The sequence below is a fragment of the Melozone crissalis genome, unplaced genomic scaffold (genome assembly GCF_028551555.1).
Source record: "Melozone crissalis strain CALT ecotype California unplaced genomic scaffold, PUWL_Pcris_2 ptg000016l_1, whole genome shotgun sequence".
Classification (NCBI taxonomy): domain Eukaryota; kingdom Metazoa; phylum Chordata; class Aves; order Passeriformes; family Passerellidae; genus Melozone; species Melozone crissalis.
Genome location: NW_026535794.1, coordinates 1,685,884 through 1,702,098, shown reverse-complemented (window position 1 = coordinate 1,702,098; position 16,215 = coordinate 1,685,884). Strand labels below are relative to the sequence as shown.

Below are 16,215 nucleotides of genomic sequence, written 5' to 3'. Positions count from 1 at the left end.
ACCAGAATTATTATCCTATTTTAAATACTAAAGAGATGGGAAAATCCCAAGTCCTGACCTTCATCTGAGGGTCCTTGGTGGAGAGGACGAACGTCTCCTCCGGGGTTGTGATGCGTAGGCTGTGCCTGGGAGGGAAACAAAAGGATGGAAAACACAATTCCCAATCCATCAGCTCTTCCCATTCCCCTCCTGGAGATCCTGGTGCTTTCCCAGGTGGTTCTTCTGGAGACATCTCAAGTTCTCCAGGGCTGGATTAAAGAATTTTGGGATTCATTAGCAACGAATGGGATAAGATGGAACAGCCTCAGGTCGTGCCGGGGGAAGGCCAGGTTGGACATCAGCAGGAATTTTTTCATGGAAAACGTGGTCAGGCATTGGAATTGCCCAGGGAGGTCTGGAGTGCCCATCCCTGGAGGTGTCCAAGGAATTCTGGGCTGGGAACAGGGTGGGGATGGGACACAGGTTGGATTTGATGATCCCAGAGGGCTTTTCCAACCTCAGAAATTCTGGGATTTCAATCTGGCAGCAAATTCCAAGCTGGTGAGATCCCATTATTCATATCCCAATCCCATGGCTTGGAAAGGAGATGGGACAAAGCTTTGGATCCTTTTCCCATTGACCTGAACATTTTTATTCCTTTTGTTTAACTCCCAGTGGGAATTTCTCACTCACAGTCCTGGAGCCGATTTCTCTCCACAGTTTTCATCCACCCACACTAGCTTCAGATCAAAACTCTGGAAGCTGTTTCCCTGGAAAAAAAATGGGAAAAGATGGTCCTGCTATTGCTGGAAACATCCATGGAATGGCAGAGCTGGAGTGGCAGCAGAAATTCCCAACTTTCTGAAGGTCTATCCATCCCACATTGGGAGGAGAGACCCTGGAGATGGAAAAGCCACCAGAAAAGGAGGGAAGTTCTCGTTTGAACAGTCCTGAAGCTCTTTCAAAATTCCATGGCCACATCCAGGAGTAAAACATTCCCACATGACCCTGATCTCCACAGGAATTCCTTCCCTAGCACATGGCAACATTCCCAAATCATTCCAGCCAATATTCCCAGAGATTTCTGGTTGCCCATCCCTGGAAGTATCCAAGGAAAGGTTGGACAAGGCTTGAAGCAACCTGGGATGGTGGGAACCATGGAATGGGGTGGGAATGGATCATCTTTGAGCTCCCTTTCCATCCAATCCATTCTGGGAATTATTTAGGATTTGGACTCCACGTGGCACCATTAGAAATATCCCAGAAATCCCAAATTTAAGGAGTCACTTTGGGAATCAACAGCACCCAAAAAAACAAACTCCAACGATTGGAATAAAAGGGAAATTGTAATTTATCATCTCTTTTCCCTGCCTCACATCCAGGTGTTCACACAGAGGTGCTGCCTGGAGGGATGGAGTTTTCCAAGGAATTCCACACTGGTTTCCCAGATTTGGGAGAACAGAAAAGGAAGGAATCAAAATTCCCAACCAGGTCAATCCCAATTTGGTTGGAATTCCCAAAGCTCCATAAAGCTCGGCAGTAGCAGGTGAGACACAGATGGAAATCATGGATTGAACATGGAGATAATTCCATGGATTTGTTGATCCTGTGTTCCCATCCCAGCCACCATCACGATCCAAGCTGGAATTCCCTCATGGGAACACATCCCCACACCCCAAAATTCCCAAAATAGCCCCAAAACCACCTCCAAATCTGCTGATGTGGCACAAACATGGAAAATCCCGTTTATCCCAATGCATGGGATCTCATGGAATGTCATCCTTGATCCATCAAATCCCTTGGGATAAACAAGGGCCAAAATTCCCTGTGGAAAATGGTGTGGACCACTCAAAAGGTGCCTGTGATGGTGGACAATCCACACTTCCTGGAAAAATGTTCTGTGGATCTCCTCCACTCCTTCCCAGATTTCCTTTATTTTCCAGAGCCAACCACACACAGATGGATCCGAGACAAAGTTTCCCCAATTTTCCCAACAGCCAAACTCTGCTGTGAGTTCAACACCAAAAAACTGCAATTTTACCACCATTCCTATGGAAATTCCTGTCATTTCTGCCATTCCACTGGAATTTTAGGCCCATTTATCCGTGCTCCCTTCCCAGGAGGATCCCGGGCTCACCTGGATGAGCACCAGGACGTCGTCGAAGAGCAGGAGCCGCTCGGAGCGGGCGGAGCCGGACGCGATGGGAAGGTTCCTGCTGTCCTCCAGGAGCCTCCTCTCAGGGACACACAGCACGTCCTGGAGCAGCAGGAAAAACCAGGATTGGGAGAGGACGTGGAATTCCAGGCAGGAATTCCTGCAGGGATCAGCTGGGTTGGGGTTCCAGTGACAGTGACACACTTGGGACACAAACTTGGCCCCACTGAGTTCCTCCAGCTCTTCCACCCAGCTCTGCTCTATTGAATTCCAGCCTCAAATTCCCAATCCATATCAAATTCCCAGTCCATACCAAATTCCCTCTGGCTCTGTCAGCCTCAGTTCCTTGATGCACATAAAATCCATATCACATCCATATCAAATTCCCAGTCAAAATCAAACTCCTGATCCATACCAAATTCCCGATCCACATCAAATTCCCGCTGGCTCAGGGTTCCAGTGTCAGTGACAAACTCTGCTTTGAAATCCCCACGGAGTTTCTCCAACTCTTCCACCCAGCTCTGCTCTGTCAACTTCAATCCTTGATCCACATCAAATCCATTTCACATCCATATCAAATTCCCAGTCAAAATCAAACTCCGGATCCATATAAAATTCCTGATCCATATGAAATTCCCAATCCACATCAAATTCCCTCTGGCTCAGGGCTTCAGTGACAGTGACACACTTGGGACACAAACTTGGCTTTGAAACCCCAGGGAATTCCTCCAGCCTTTCCACCCAGCTCTGCTCTGTTGAATCCCAGCCTCCAATTCCTGATCCATATCAAATTCCCTCTGACTCAGGGTTCCAGTGACACTGGGCACAAAACTGACACTGACATTGGACACAAAGCTCAACATTTAAACCCCCAGGGAGTTCCTCCAGCTCTTCCACCCAGCTCTGCTCTATTGAATTCCAGCCTCAAATTCCCAATCCATATCAAATTCCCAGTCCATACCAAATTCCCTCTGGCTCTGTCAGCCTCAGTTCCTTGATGCACATAAAATCCATATCACATCCATATCAAATTCCCAGTCAAAATCAAACTCCTGATCCATACCAAATTCCCGATCCACATCAAATTCCCGCTGGCTCAGGGTTCCAGTGTCAGTGACAAACTCTGCTTTGAAATCCCCACGGAGTTTCTCCAACTCTTCCACCCAGCTCTGCTCTGTCAACTTCAATCCTTGATCCACATCAAATCCATTTCACATCCATATCAAATTCCCAGTCAAAATCCAACTCCTGATCCAAATCAAATTCCTGATCATATCAAATTCCCAATTTACATCAAATTCCCTCTGGCTCGGGGTTCCACTGACAGTGACACACTTGGGACACAAACTCAGCTTTGAAACCTCCATTGAGTTTCCCCAACTCTTCCACCCAGCTCTGCTCTGTTGAATCCCTGTCTAAAATTCCCAATCCACATCAAATTCCTGATCCATATCAAATTCCTGATCCATATCAAATTCTCTCTGACTCAGGGCTCCAGTGACAGTGACACCACTGGACACAAAACTCAACATTAAAACCCCCAGGGAGTTTCTCCAGGTCTCCCACCCAGCTCTGCTCTGTCAACTTCAATCCTCAAACCCTGGATCCATATCAAATCCATATCACATCCATATCAAATTCCCAGTCAAAATCAAACTCCCGATCCATATAAAATTCATGATCCATATAAAATTCTCTCTGGCTCAAGGTTCCAGTGACAGTGACACACTTAGGACACAAACTTGGCTTTGAAACCCCAGGGAATTCCTCCAACTCTTCCACCCAACTCTGCTCTGTTGAATTCCAGCCTCAAATTCCCAATCCATAATAAATTCCCGATCCGTACCAAATTCCTCATCCTTATCAAATTCCTGACCCATATCAAATTCCCCATCCAATTTCAATTCCTCATCCTTATCAAATTCCCGATCCATACCATATTCCTGACCCATATCAAATTCCCAATCCATTTCAAACTCCTGATCCATATCTAATTCCTTGCCCATACCAAATTCCCAATCCACATCAAATCCTTCATTCTTATCAAATTCCCCAGTCACTTCCAATTCCTGATCCATACTAAATTCCCAATACGTATCTAATTCCTCATCCTTAACAAATTCCCAATCCGCTTCAAATTCCTCATCCATATCAAATTCCTGATCCATATCAAAACCCTCATCAAATTCCTGATCCATACCAAATTCCTCATCCTTATCAAATTCCCAGTCCACTTCAAATTCCAATTCCCAATCCATACCAAATTCCCAATCCATACCAAATTCCTCATTCTTGTCAAATTCCCAATCCATACCAAATTCCTCATCCTTATTAAATTCCCAATCCACTTGAAATTCCTGATCCATACCAAATTCCCCATACACATCTCATTCCTTATCCTTAACAAATTCCGAGTCCACTTCAAATTCCTGATCCATATCAAATTCCTGATCCATACCAGATTTTTCATCCTTATCAAATCCCCAGTCCACTTCAAATTCCCGATCCATACCAAACTCCTCATCAAATTCCCAATCCATATCAAATTCCTCATCCTTATCAAATCCCCAATCCATACCAAATTCCTGACCATATAAAATTCCTGACCCATACAAAATTCCCAGTTAAATAAAATTCTTTTTTCTTATAAAATTCTTCATTCCTATCAAATTCCTCATCCACTTCCAATTCCTGATCCACACCAAATTCCCAATACATATCTAATTCCTCATCCTTAACAAATTCCCAATCTGCTTCAAATTCCTCATCCATATCAAATTCCTGATCCATATCAAAACCCTCATCAAATTCCTGATCCATACCAAATTCCTCATCCTTATCAAATTCCCAGTCCATTTCAAATTCCAATTCCCAATCCATACCAAATTCCCAATCCATACCAAATACCTCATCCTTATTAAATTCCCAATCCACTTGAAATTCCTGATCCATATCAAATTCCTGATCCATCCCAAATTTTTCATCCTTATCAAATCCCCAGCCCACTTCAAATTCCCGATCCATACCAAACTCCTCATCAAATTCCCAATCCATATCAAATTCCTCATCCTTATCAAATCCCCAATCCATACCAAATTCCTGACCATATAAAATTCCTGACCCATACAAAATTCCCAGTTAAATAAAATTCTTTTTTCTTATAAAATTCTTCATTCCTATCAAATTCCTCATCCACTTCCAATTCCTAATCCACACCAAATTCCCAATACGTATCTAATTCCTCATCCTTAACAAATTCCCAATCCACTTCAAATTCCTCATCCATATCAAATTCCTGATCCATATCAAAATCCTCATCAAATTCCTGATCCATACCAAATTCCTCATCCTTATCAAATTCCCAGTCCACTTCAAATTCCAATTCCCAATCCATACCAAATTCCCAATCCATACCAAATTCCTCATTCTTATCAATTCTCAATCCATACCAAATTCCTCATCCTTATTAAATTCCCAATCCACTTGAAATTCCTGATCCATACCAAATTCCCCATACACATCTCATTCCTTATCCTTAACAAATTCCGAGTCCACTTCAAATTCCTGATCCATATCAAATTCCTGATCCATACCAGATTTTTCATCCTTATCAAATCCCCAGTCCACTTCAAATTCCCGATCCATACCAAACTCCTCATCAAATTCCCAATCCATATCAAATTCCTCATCCTTATCAAATTCCCAGTCCACTTCAAATTCCAATTCCCAATCCATACCAAATTCCCAATCCATACCAAATTCCACATTCTTATCAATTCCCAATCCATACCAAATTCCTCATCCTTATTAAATTCCCAATCCACTTGAAATTCCTGATCCATACCAAATTCCCCATACACATCTCATTCCTTATCCTTAACAAATTCCGAGTCCACTTCAAATTCCTGATCCATACCAAACTCCTCATCAAATTCCCGATCCATATCAAACTCCTCATCCTTATCAAATCCCCAATCCACACCAAATTCCCGATCCCTGCTCCATTCCCTCGGGACTCACGGTGAATTTGTGGCCCAGGGATTTCCAGAGCTCCTTGGTGAAGACGGCTTCATCCAGGACCTGGCTGATGAAGGATTCCAGCTTCCCAAATTCCTGCGCCACTGTGGCCACCACATCCCGCTCCGAGCCCTGGGAAAGGACGGCAAAACTCCAGGAAATTTGGGTCAAGGGAGGTCCGGGCTGGATTTTTGGGAATATTTATCCATTTAAACATTAAATTGAAATATTTCTTTTATATGTAGCAATGTCCAGGCGGGATATTTGGGAATATCCAGCATCGTGTCCCGCCTGGAATGAGGGAGGTCCAGGCTGGGTTTTTGGGAATATTTAGCAAAGAAGGTCCGGGTAGGATTTTTGGGAATATTTATCAATGTCCAGGTTGGATTTTAGGGAATATTTAGCAACACGTCCATCCTGGATCAAAAAAAGGTCCAGGCTGGATTTTTGGGAATATTTAGGAGTTCCAGGCTGGATTTTAGGGAATATTTAGGAAAGGAGTTCCAAGCTAGATTTTTGGGAATATTTAGGAAAGGAGTTCCAGGCTGGATTTTAGGGAATATTTAGGAAAGGAGTTCCAAGCTGGATTTTTGGGAATATTTAGCAACGTGTCCATTCTGGATTGAAAAAGGCCCAGCTTGGATTTTTGGGAATATTTAGGAAAGGAGTTCCAAGATGGACTTTTGGGAATATTTAGGAAAGTAGTTCCAAGCTGGATTTCAGGGAATATTTAGGAAAGGAATTTCAGGTTGGATTTTTGGGAATATTTAGGAAAGGAATTTCAGGCTGGACTTTTGGGAATATTTAGTACTGCATCCATCATGGATCAAAAAAGGTCCAGGCTGGATTTTCAGGAATAATTAACAAAGGAGATCCAGGTTGAATTTTAGGGAATATTTAGGAAAGGAGTTCCAAGCTGGATTTCAGGGAATATTTAGGAAAGGAATTTCAGGTTGGATTTTGGGGAATATTTAGTTACGTGTCCATCATGGATCAAAAAAGGTCCAGGCTGGATTTTACGGAATATTTAGGAAAGGCATTCCAGGTTAAATTTTTGGGAATATTTAGGAAAGGAATTTCAGGTTGGATTTTTGGGAATATTTAGGAAAGGAATTTCAGGTTGGACTTTTGGGAATATTTAGTAATGCATCCATCATGGATCAAAAAAGGTCCAGGCTGGATTTTTGGGAATGTTTAAGAAAGGAATTCCAGATTGGATTTTTGGGAATATTTAGGAATGTGTCCCTCCTGGATCAAAAAAGGTCCAGGCTGGATTTTCAGGAATAATTAACAAAGGAGATCCAGGTTGAATTTTAGGGAATATTTAGGAAAGGAGTTCCAGGCTGGATTTTAGGGAATTTAGCAAAGGAGTTCTAGGTTGGATTTTTGGGAATATTTAGGAAAGGAGTTCCAAACTGGATTTTAGGGAATATTTAGGAAAGGAGTTCCAGGCTGGATTTCAGGGAATATTCAGCAATGTGTCCATTCTGGATCAAAAAATGTCCAGGCTGGATTTTAGGGAATATTTAGGAAGGGATCTCCAAGCTGGATTTTAGGGAATATTTAGGAAAGGAGTTCCAAGATGGACTTTTGGGAATATTTAGGAAAGGAGTTCCAGGTTGAATTTTTGGGAATACTTAGGAAAGGAATTTCAGGTTGGATTTTTGGGAATATTTAGCAACGTGTCCATCATGGATCAAAAAAGGTCCAGGCTGGATTTTCAGGAATAATTAACAAAGGAGATCCAGGTTGGATTTTAGGGAATATTTAGGAAAGGAGTTCCAAGCTGGATTTTAGGGAATATTTAGGAAAGGAGTTCCAGATTCGATTTTTGGGAATATTTAGCAACGCATCCATTCCAGATCAAAAAAGATCCAGGTTGGATTTTTGGGAACATTTAGGAAGGGAATTCCAAGCTGGATTTTAGCGAATATTTAGGAAAGGAGTTCCAGGTTGGATTTTTGGGAATATTTAGCAACGTGTCCATTCTGGATCAAAACAGGTCCAGGCTGGATTTTAGGGAATATTTAGGGAAAAAAATTCCAGGTTGGATTTTTGGGAATATTCATCAATGCGTCCATCCTGGGCCAAACAGGTTCCAGGTTAGATTTTCAGGAATATTTAGGAAAGGAGTTCCAGATTCGATTTTTGGGAACATTTAGCAACGTATCCATCCTGGATCAAAAAAGGTCCAGGTTAGATTTTCAGGAATATTTAGCAAAGGAGTTCCAGATTGAATTTTAGGGAATGTTTCTTCCCACAAATCCCATCAAGAAGATCCCCTGAGCATTCCAGGGAATTCCCACCTCCTGGAGCTGCTCCTGGAGCTGCGTGAGGAGCCGCAGGTAGCTCTGGATGTGCTCCCGGAAGGGTTTGTGGAGCACCAAGTGCAGGGCCAGGCCCAGGGAGCTCTCCGAGGTGAAATCCCGCAGGAATTCCTTCAGCACCGCCTTGTGCAGCCTCCAGGCATCACTGGAAAATTGGGAATGATGAGAAAGGGTCGTTAATTATCCCAGAATTCCCGCTCTTCTGTTTTCCAAACTTTCTGTGTGGTGAGGACGGGGAAAGGTGTGAAAAATCTGGGAATGCGCTCCTTACAAATTCCTGTCTGCAGTTGTGGCTTCCATAAAAATCTGGGATTAGTGGGAATTCCCAGCCAGATTCCCACCCCTTCCCTAAACCCCAAATCCTAAATTTCCAGCTATGGAAGGAGCTGGGGGTGGTTGGAAGGATGGAATCCATCCATGGATAACAGGAACCATGGAAAAATTGGGAATGTGCTCCTTAGAAATCCATGTTTTCATTCCCTGATTCCACAAAAATCTGGGATTAGTGGGAATTCCCAGCCAGATTCCCACCCCTTCCCTAAATCCTCAAATCTTAAGTTTCCAACTCTGGAAGGAGCTGGGGGTGGTTGGAAAGAGGGAATTGGGAAAGAGGGAATCCATCCATGGAATGATGAGAAAGGGTCATTAATTATCCCAGAATTCCCGCTCTTCTGTTTTCCAAACTTTCTCTGTGGTGAGGACGGGGAAAGGTGTGAAAAATCTGGGAATGCGCTCCTTACAAATTCCTGTCTGCAGCTGTTGCTTCCATAAAAATCTGGGATTTGTGGGAATTCCCAGCCAGATTCCCACCCCTTTCCTAAACCCCAAATCCTAAATTTCCAACTCTGGAAGGAGCTGGGGGTGGTTGGAAAGAGGGAATTGGGAAAGAGGGAATCCATCCATGGAATGATGAGAAAGGGTCATTAATTATCCCGGAATTCCCGCTCTTCTGTTTTCCAAACTTTCTGTGTGGTGAGGACGGGGAAAGGCGTGAAAAATGGGAATGCGCTCGTTAAAAATTCCTGTCTGCAGTTGTTGCTTCCATAAAAATCTGGGATTAGTGGGAATTCCCAGCCAGATTCCCACCCCTTTCCTAAATCCCCAAATCCCAAGTTTCCAACTCCAGAAGGAGCTGGGGGTGGTTGGAAAGAGGAAAATCCAGTCTTGGAACTGGACAGGGTTTGGAGCAACCTGGGATAGGGGGAACCAAAGAAAAACTGGGAATGTGCTCCTTAGAAATCCAGGTTTCCATTCCCTGCTTCCATAAAAATCTGGGATAAATTGGAGAAAGGAATTTGGCTGGGAATTCCAATTCCATCTTTTCCCTAAATCCCCAAACCCCAAGTTTCCAACTCCAGAAGGAGCTGGGAGTGATTGGAAGAGGAAAATCCAATCCTGGAATTGGACAAGGATTGGAGCAATCTGGCATAGTAGGAGCCATGGAAAAATTGGGAATGTGCTCCTTAGAAATCCAGGTTTCCATTCCCTGCTTCCATTAAAATCTGGGATAAGTTGGAATTCCCAGACAGATTCCCACCCCTTCCTTAAATCTCCAAATCTTAAATTTCCAACTCCAGAAGGAGCTGGGGGTGGATGGAAGAGGAAAATCCAATCTTGGAACCTGGGATAGCAGGAGCCATGGAAAAATTGGGAATGTGCTCCTTAGAAATCCATGGTTTTACTCCCTGCTTCCATAAAAATCTGGGATAAGTGGGAATTCCCAGCCAAATTCCTCTCCCCAATTCCATCTTTTCCCTAAATCCCCAAATCCCAAGTTTCCAACTCCAGAAGGAGCTGGGGATGGTTGGAAAGAGGGAACTGGGAAAGAGGGAATCCATCCGTGGATAAAAGGAGCCATGGAAAAATTGGGAATGTGCTCCTTAGAAATCCGTGTTTCCATTCCCTGCTTCCATAAAAATCTGGGATAAATTGGAGAGAGGGATTTGGCTGGGAATTCCAATTCCATCTTTTCCCTAAATCCCCAAATCCCAAGTTTCCAATTCCAGAAGGAGCTGGGGGTGGTTGGAAAGAGGAAAATCCAGTCTTGGAACTGGACAGGGTTTGGAGCAACCTGGGATAGCAGGAGCCATGGAAAAAATGGGAATGTGCTCCTTAGAAATCCCTGGTTTTACTCCCTGCTTCCATAAAAATCTGGGATAAATTGGAATTCCCAGCCAAATTCCTCTCCCCAATTCCATCTTTTCCCTAAATCCCCAAATCCCAGGTTAGGAAGAGGGAAAGCCAATCTTGGAATTGGACAAGGTTTAGAGCAACCTGGGATAATGGGAGCCAAGGAAAAACTGGGAATGTGCTCCTTAGAAATCCATGTTTCCATTCCCTGCTTCCATAAAAATCTGGGATTTGTGGGAATTCCCAGCCAGATTCCCACCCCTTTCCTAAACCCCAAATCCTAAATTTCCAACTCTGGAAGGAGCTGGGGGTGGTTGGAAAGAGGGAATTGGGAAAGAGGGAATCCATCCATGGAATGATGAGAAAGGGTCATTAATTATCCCGGAATTCCCGCTCTTCTGTTTTCCAAACTTTCTGTGTGGTGAGGACGGGGAAAGGCGTGAAAAATGGGAATGCGCTCGTTAAAAATTCCTGTCTGCAGTTGTTGCTTCCATAAAAATCTGGGATTAGTGGGAATTCCCAGCCAGATTCCCACCCCTTTCCTAAATCCCCAAATCCCAAGTTTCCAACTCCAGAAGGAGCTGGGGGTGGTTGGAAAGAGGAAAATCCAGTCTTGGAACTGGACAGGGTTTGGAGCAACCTGGGATAGGGGGAACCAAAGAAAAACTGGGAATGTGCTCCTTAGAAATCCAGGTTTCCATTCCCTGCTTCCATAAAAATCTGGGATAAATTGGAGAAAGGAATTTGGCTGGGAATTCCAATTCCATCTTTTCCCTAAATCCCCAAACCCCAAGTTTCCAACTCCAGAAGGAGCTGGGAGTGATTGGAAGAGGAAAATCCAATCCTGGAATTGGACAAGGATTGGAGCAATCTGGCATAGTAGGAGCCATGGAAAAATTGGGAATGTGCTCCTTAGAAATCCAGGTTTCCATTCCCTGCTTCCATTAAAATCTGGGATAAGTTGGAATTCCCAGACAGATTCCCACCCCTTCCTTAAATCTCCAAATCTTAAATTTCCAACTCCAGAAGGAGCTGGGGGTGGATGGAAGAGGAAAATCCAATCTTGGAACCTGGGATAGCAGGAGCCATGGAAAAATTGGGAATGTGCTCCTTAGAAATCCATGGTTTTACTCCCTGCTTCCATAAAAATCTGGGATAAGTGGGAATTCCCAGCCAAATTCCTCTCCCCAATTCCATCTTTTCCCTAAATCCCCAAATCCCAAGTTTCCAACTCCAGAAGGAGCTGGGGATGGTTGGAAAGAGGGAACTGGGAAAGAGGGAATCCATCCGTGGATAAAAGGAGCCATGGAAAAATTGGGAATGTGCTCCTTAGAAATCCGTGTTTCCATTCCCTGCTTCCATAAAAATCTGGGATAAATTGGAGAGAGGGATTTGGCTGGGAATTCCAATTCCATCTTTTCCCTAAATCCCCAAATCCCAAGTTTCCAATTCCAGAAGGAGCTGGGGGTGGTTGGAAAGAGGAAAATCCAGTCTTGGAACTGGACAGGGTTTGGAGCAACCTGGGATAGCAGGAGCCATGGAAAAAATGGGAATGTGCTCCTTAGAAATCCCTGGTTTTACTCCCTGCTTCCATAAAAATCTGGGATAAATTGGAATTCCCAGCCAAATTCCTCTCCCCAATTCCATCTTTTCCCTAAATCCCCAAATCCCAGGTTAGGAAGAGGGAAAGCCAATCTTGGAATTGGACAAGGTTTAGAGCAACCTGGGATAATGGGAGCCAAGGAAAAACTGGGAATGTGCTCCTTAGAAATCCATGTTTCCATTCCCTGCTTCCATAAAAATCTGGGATAAATTGGAGAAAGGAATTTGGCTGGGAATTCCAATTCCATCTTTTCCCTAAATCCCCAAATCCCAACTTTCCAGCTCCAGAAGGGAAGAGGAAAATCCAATTCTGGAATTGTCCAAGGTTGGAAAGGGCTTGGAGCAACCACAGTGGGAGTTGGCCCAGGATAGGATGAGAGGATTTTTTTGGGGAATTTTCCAAACCGTTCTGGAATTCTGAGATTCTCTGGTGTCCCCACATCCCAAGGATTCCCAAAATTCCCAAGGATTTTCCACCCGCCGACCTCTTGCTCCTGGCGGCCTGCTCGAAGCCCTGGACCACGACAAAGTTGGCGAAGGTGACGAAATACCTGGAAAAAATTCCAAGGAGGAGTTTGAGAGGGAAATTCGGGATGAATTTATGGATCCCAGCTTTTTGGGGAGTTCCCTTAATCCCATAAAAGCACCTCTGGAAAAATGCAGGCCCAGATGTTGGATGGATTGGGATCAAAGGTTGGATCAGATCTTGGAATTCTTTCCCAATCTTAATTCCAGGATTTTTTGGCAGATTTGGATAAGGCAAAAGTGCTGATAATCCTGGGATCCGTTTCCATCAGATTTTACAGAATAAAATTCCATAAAGGAATTTTCTGATCTGAGCTGTTTATTCACCACAGAATTCCCAACAGAATTGGGAAAATTTGGGAATTCTGGGGTGGAAATAATGGAGTTGTCACACTCCAGCTCTGTGCTTTATTTTTCCAAGTAAAACTTGGAATTCTCTTTTTTTCCATCTCATGTTTCCCAAGATTTTCTTCCAAGATCTGCATTTTCTGCACCTAAAATTCTGAGTAAATCCCACATTTTCTCCCAGCAAATTTCACATTTTCCCAGCAAATCCCACATTAAACCTGGGTTTAATTCAAAAAAAACAGGAATAAAACCTCTGGAAAATTTCTTTGGATCATCCAAAATCTCATTCACCTGGAAAACCCCAAACTGGGAAAGCCCAAACTGGGAAACCCAAACTGGGAAAGCCCAAACTGGGAAAGCCCAAACTGGGAAAACCCAAACTGGAAAACCCCAAACTGGGAAAGCCCAAACTGGGAAACCCCAAACTGGGAAACCCAAACTGGGAAAACCCAAACTGGGAAAGCCCAAACTGGGAAAACCCAAACTGGGAAAACCCAAACTGGGAAAGCCCAAACTGGGAACGCTTTGGCCGCTTCCATGGAGAAGCGAAAATGTAAAATTGAAGATTTTTATGGAATTTCAGCTCTCCATAAAATTTCACAAAATCCTGGGAAAATCCCACCCAACCCATTTTCCATGGCCATTTTCCCTCTGTGAGCTCCCATCCCAATTTTTCCCGATATTCCCAATGGGATCAACCCAATCCCGTTTTCCCAAATATTCCGACGCTCACTGGATGTAGAGGCTGAGGAAAACTTCTCCTTTCCAGAGGATGTAAAAATCCTGGATACAGCCGGAATTTTCCAACGGAGATTTCCCCCTCAGGATCCGGGAATTCTCCTCCGTGAAATTCCAGAGGGTTTGGAAGCGATCGTTGAGGAGCACGAAGAGCTGGAAATTCTCCTTTTCCTTCGGATCCTGCGGCTCTGGGAGGGGAAAAATTGGGAAAATCCTGTGGGAAAAGTGGAATTCCAAAGGGGTTTTGTGGAATTTTGTGGTTGAGAAATTCTGAGAAATGGGAAATTTCAAGAATTTTTTACCAGAGCTGTTTTGGTTGGAAGGAATGAATTGAATAATTTGGGAATGTAGAGAAAAGAAAATATGGGAAGAATGAAAAAAAAAAAAAAAAAAGGGGAAATTCCAGGAATTTTCAGAGCTGTTTTGGAAGGAATCAATTAAATAATTTGGGAAAACAGAGAGGAAAACAATGCGGGAAATGGAAAAAATGGGAAATTTCAGGAATTTTCAGAATGGTTTTCAAGGAACCATTTTGCTGGAATAAATTGAATCATGTGGGAAAATAAAAAGGAGAAAAAATGGGGAAAATGGAAAAAATTGTGGAAATTCCAGGAATTTTCAGAGTCCATGCAGCCATTTTTCCTGGAGGAAATGAATAATTTGGGAATATAGAGGGGAAGAAAAATGGGAAAAATAGATCTGAAAAAAAAAGAAAATTCCAGGAATTTTTTGAGCTGTTTTGACCGGAAGGAAATAAATAATTTGGGAAAATAGAGAGGGGAAAAAATGGGAAAAATGGGGAAAAAGGGGGAAATTCCAGGAATTTTTGGAGGCCTTGGAGCCATTTTGCTGGAATAAATTGAATGATGTGGGAAAATAAAAAGGAACAAAAATGGGAAAATGGAAAAAACTGGGGAAATTCCAGGAATTTTCGGAGTCCATGCAGCCATTTTTCCTGGAGGAAATGAATAATTTGGGAATAGAGGGGGGGGGGGAAATGGGGAAAATAGATCTGAAAAAAAAAAAGGAAATTCCAGGAATTTTTGGAGCTGTTTTGACTGGAAGGAAATAAATAATTTGGGAAAATAGAGAGGGGAAAAAATGGGAAGAATGGGGAGAAAAAGGGGGAAATTCCAGGAATTTTTGGAGGCCATGGAGCGTTTTTGCTGGAATGGGACAAACTCTATCCCAAACTCTCTGGACCCTTTTCCCAAGGGTGGGAAAAATTCCCACTTTCCTTGGAGTCATCCCAAAAAGAATTCCTGGAAAAGCCCCACGCAGGAAAATCAGGGCCAGGAATTTCCTTGGATTTGGAATTTCCCTGGATCAGGAACGCTGATCCCGATGAAAACACGGATTGATCCCAAAAAACCACCCTGGTCTCGTTCTCCATTCCCAATTTAAGGAAAACATTCCCACAAAACATTTCCTCTTCCCAGCAGGAATTCCAGCCAGAAATCCCCTCCCAGATCAATTCCAGGTGGGAATTCCATAGAAAAATTCCCAGAAAATTCCGGAATTTACCTGCCTGGAGCAGAGGTTTGATGATGAGGGCGTCGATCCGGGCCAGGCAGGAGGAGAAGTTTTCCTCCAGCTGGAGCAACAATTCCAAAATTCCCGAAATTCCAGCTGTGGACATGGCCTGGAAAACAGCGGGAATGAATCAAATCCCTGGAAATCCATCGGATTCCATCTCCAAGGTTTTTCCTTGGATTTCCAGCAAAGCTTCCCTGCCCTTGGCCCCATTCTTGAGTGGGGCTGATCCCAAAAATCCTCGAGAAAAGTTGGAAGAGAAACAGAAACCAAACAGCTCAACCCAGCCCAGTTTTCCTGAATTTTCCCGAATTTTCCCAAATTTTCCCAAATTTTCCCAAATTTTCCCGAATTTTCCCAAATTCCTAATGACCTCAGAGCTGGAAAAGCCTGGAATTAATTCCTTGTGTTAATCCTGATGGGAATTTTCCCATTCCAGAGGGGCTTTTCCAGCAGAAATCCTGGAAATCCCAAGGATGAAAGTGAAATCGTTTCCCACCACTCTCACTCCTGTCCCGCTCATTCCCAGCCTTGTTTTCTGAAATTCCCAATAATCAGGAAAAGCTTGGAATTCCTTGTGTTAACCCTAATGAATTCCAGAGGGGTTTTCCCAGGAGAAAATCCCGGAAATCCACGGGATGAAGGAGAAATCTCTTCCCACCCCTCTCATTCCCGTTCTTGTCCCTCTTTTCCCAAATTCCCGATGATCCCAGGGCCACAAAATACTCAGAAAAGCCTGGAACCAATTCCTTCAGGAATTAATGGAATCCAGCAGGATTATTTTTATTTTTCCAAAGAAAATGCCCACAATTCCCAGAGAAAGTTCCCACAATTCCCAGAGGAAATTCCCCCAATTCCTGC

At 43.5% G+C, this 16,215-nt stretch overlaps 1 protein-coding gene across 1 annotated transcript in view; it reads right to left on the bottom strand.

The window, feature by feature from the left end:
* ALS2CL (ALS2 C-terminal like) overlaps positions 1-15,469 on the bottom strand; it is a 57,210-nt gene extending 41,741 nt beyond the window's left edge. Inside the window, 8 exon segments of the mRNA XM_054273864.1 lie at positions 59-125; positions 673-749; positions 2,117-2,236; positions 6,155-6,283; positions 8,458-8,623; positions 12,696-12,761; positions 13,817-14,009; positions 15,346-15,469. Coding sequence (XP_054129839.1) covers positions 59-125; positions 673-749; positions 2,117-2,236; positions 6,155-6,283; positions 8,458-8,623; positions 12,696-12,761; positions 13,817-14,009; positions 15,346-15,460 — 933 coding nt within the window. The 5' untranslated portion in view covers positions 15,461-15,469.
* Between the last annotated feature and the right edge of the window lie 746 nt (positions 15,470-16,215).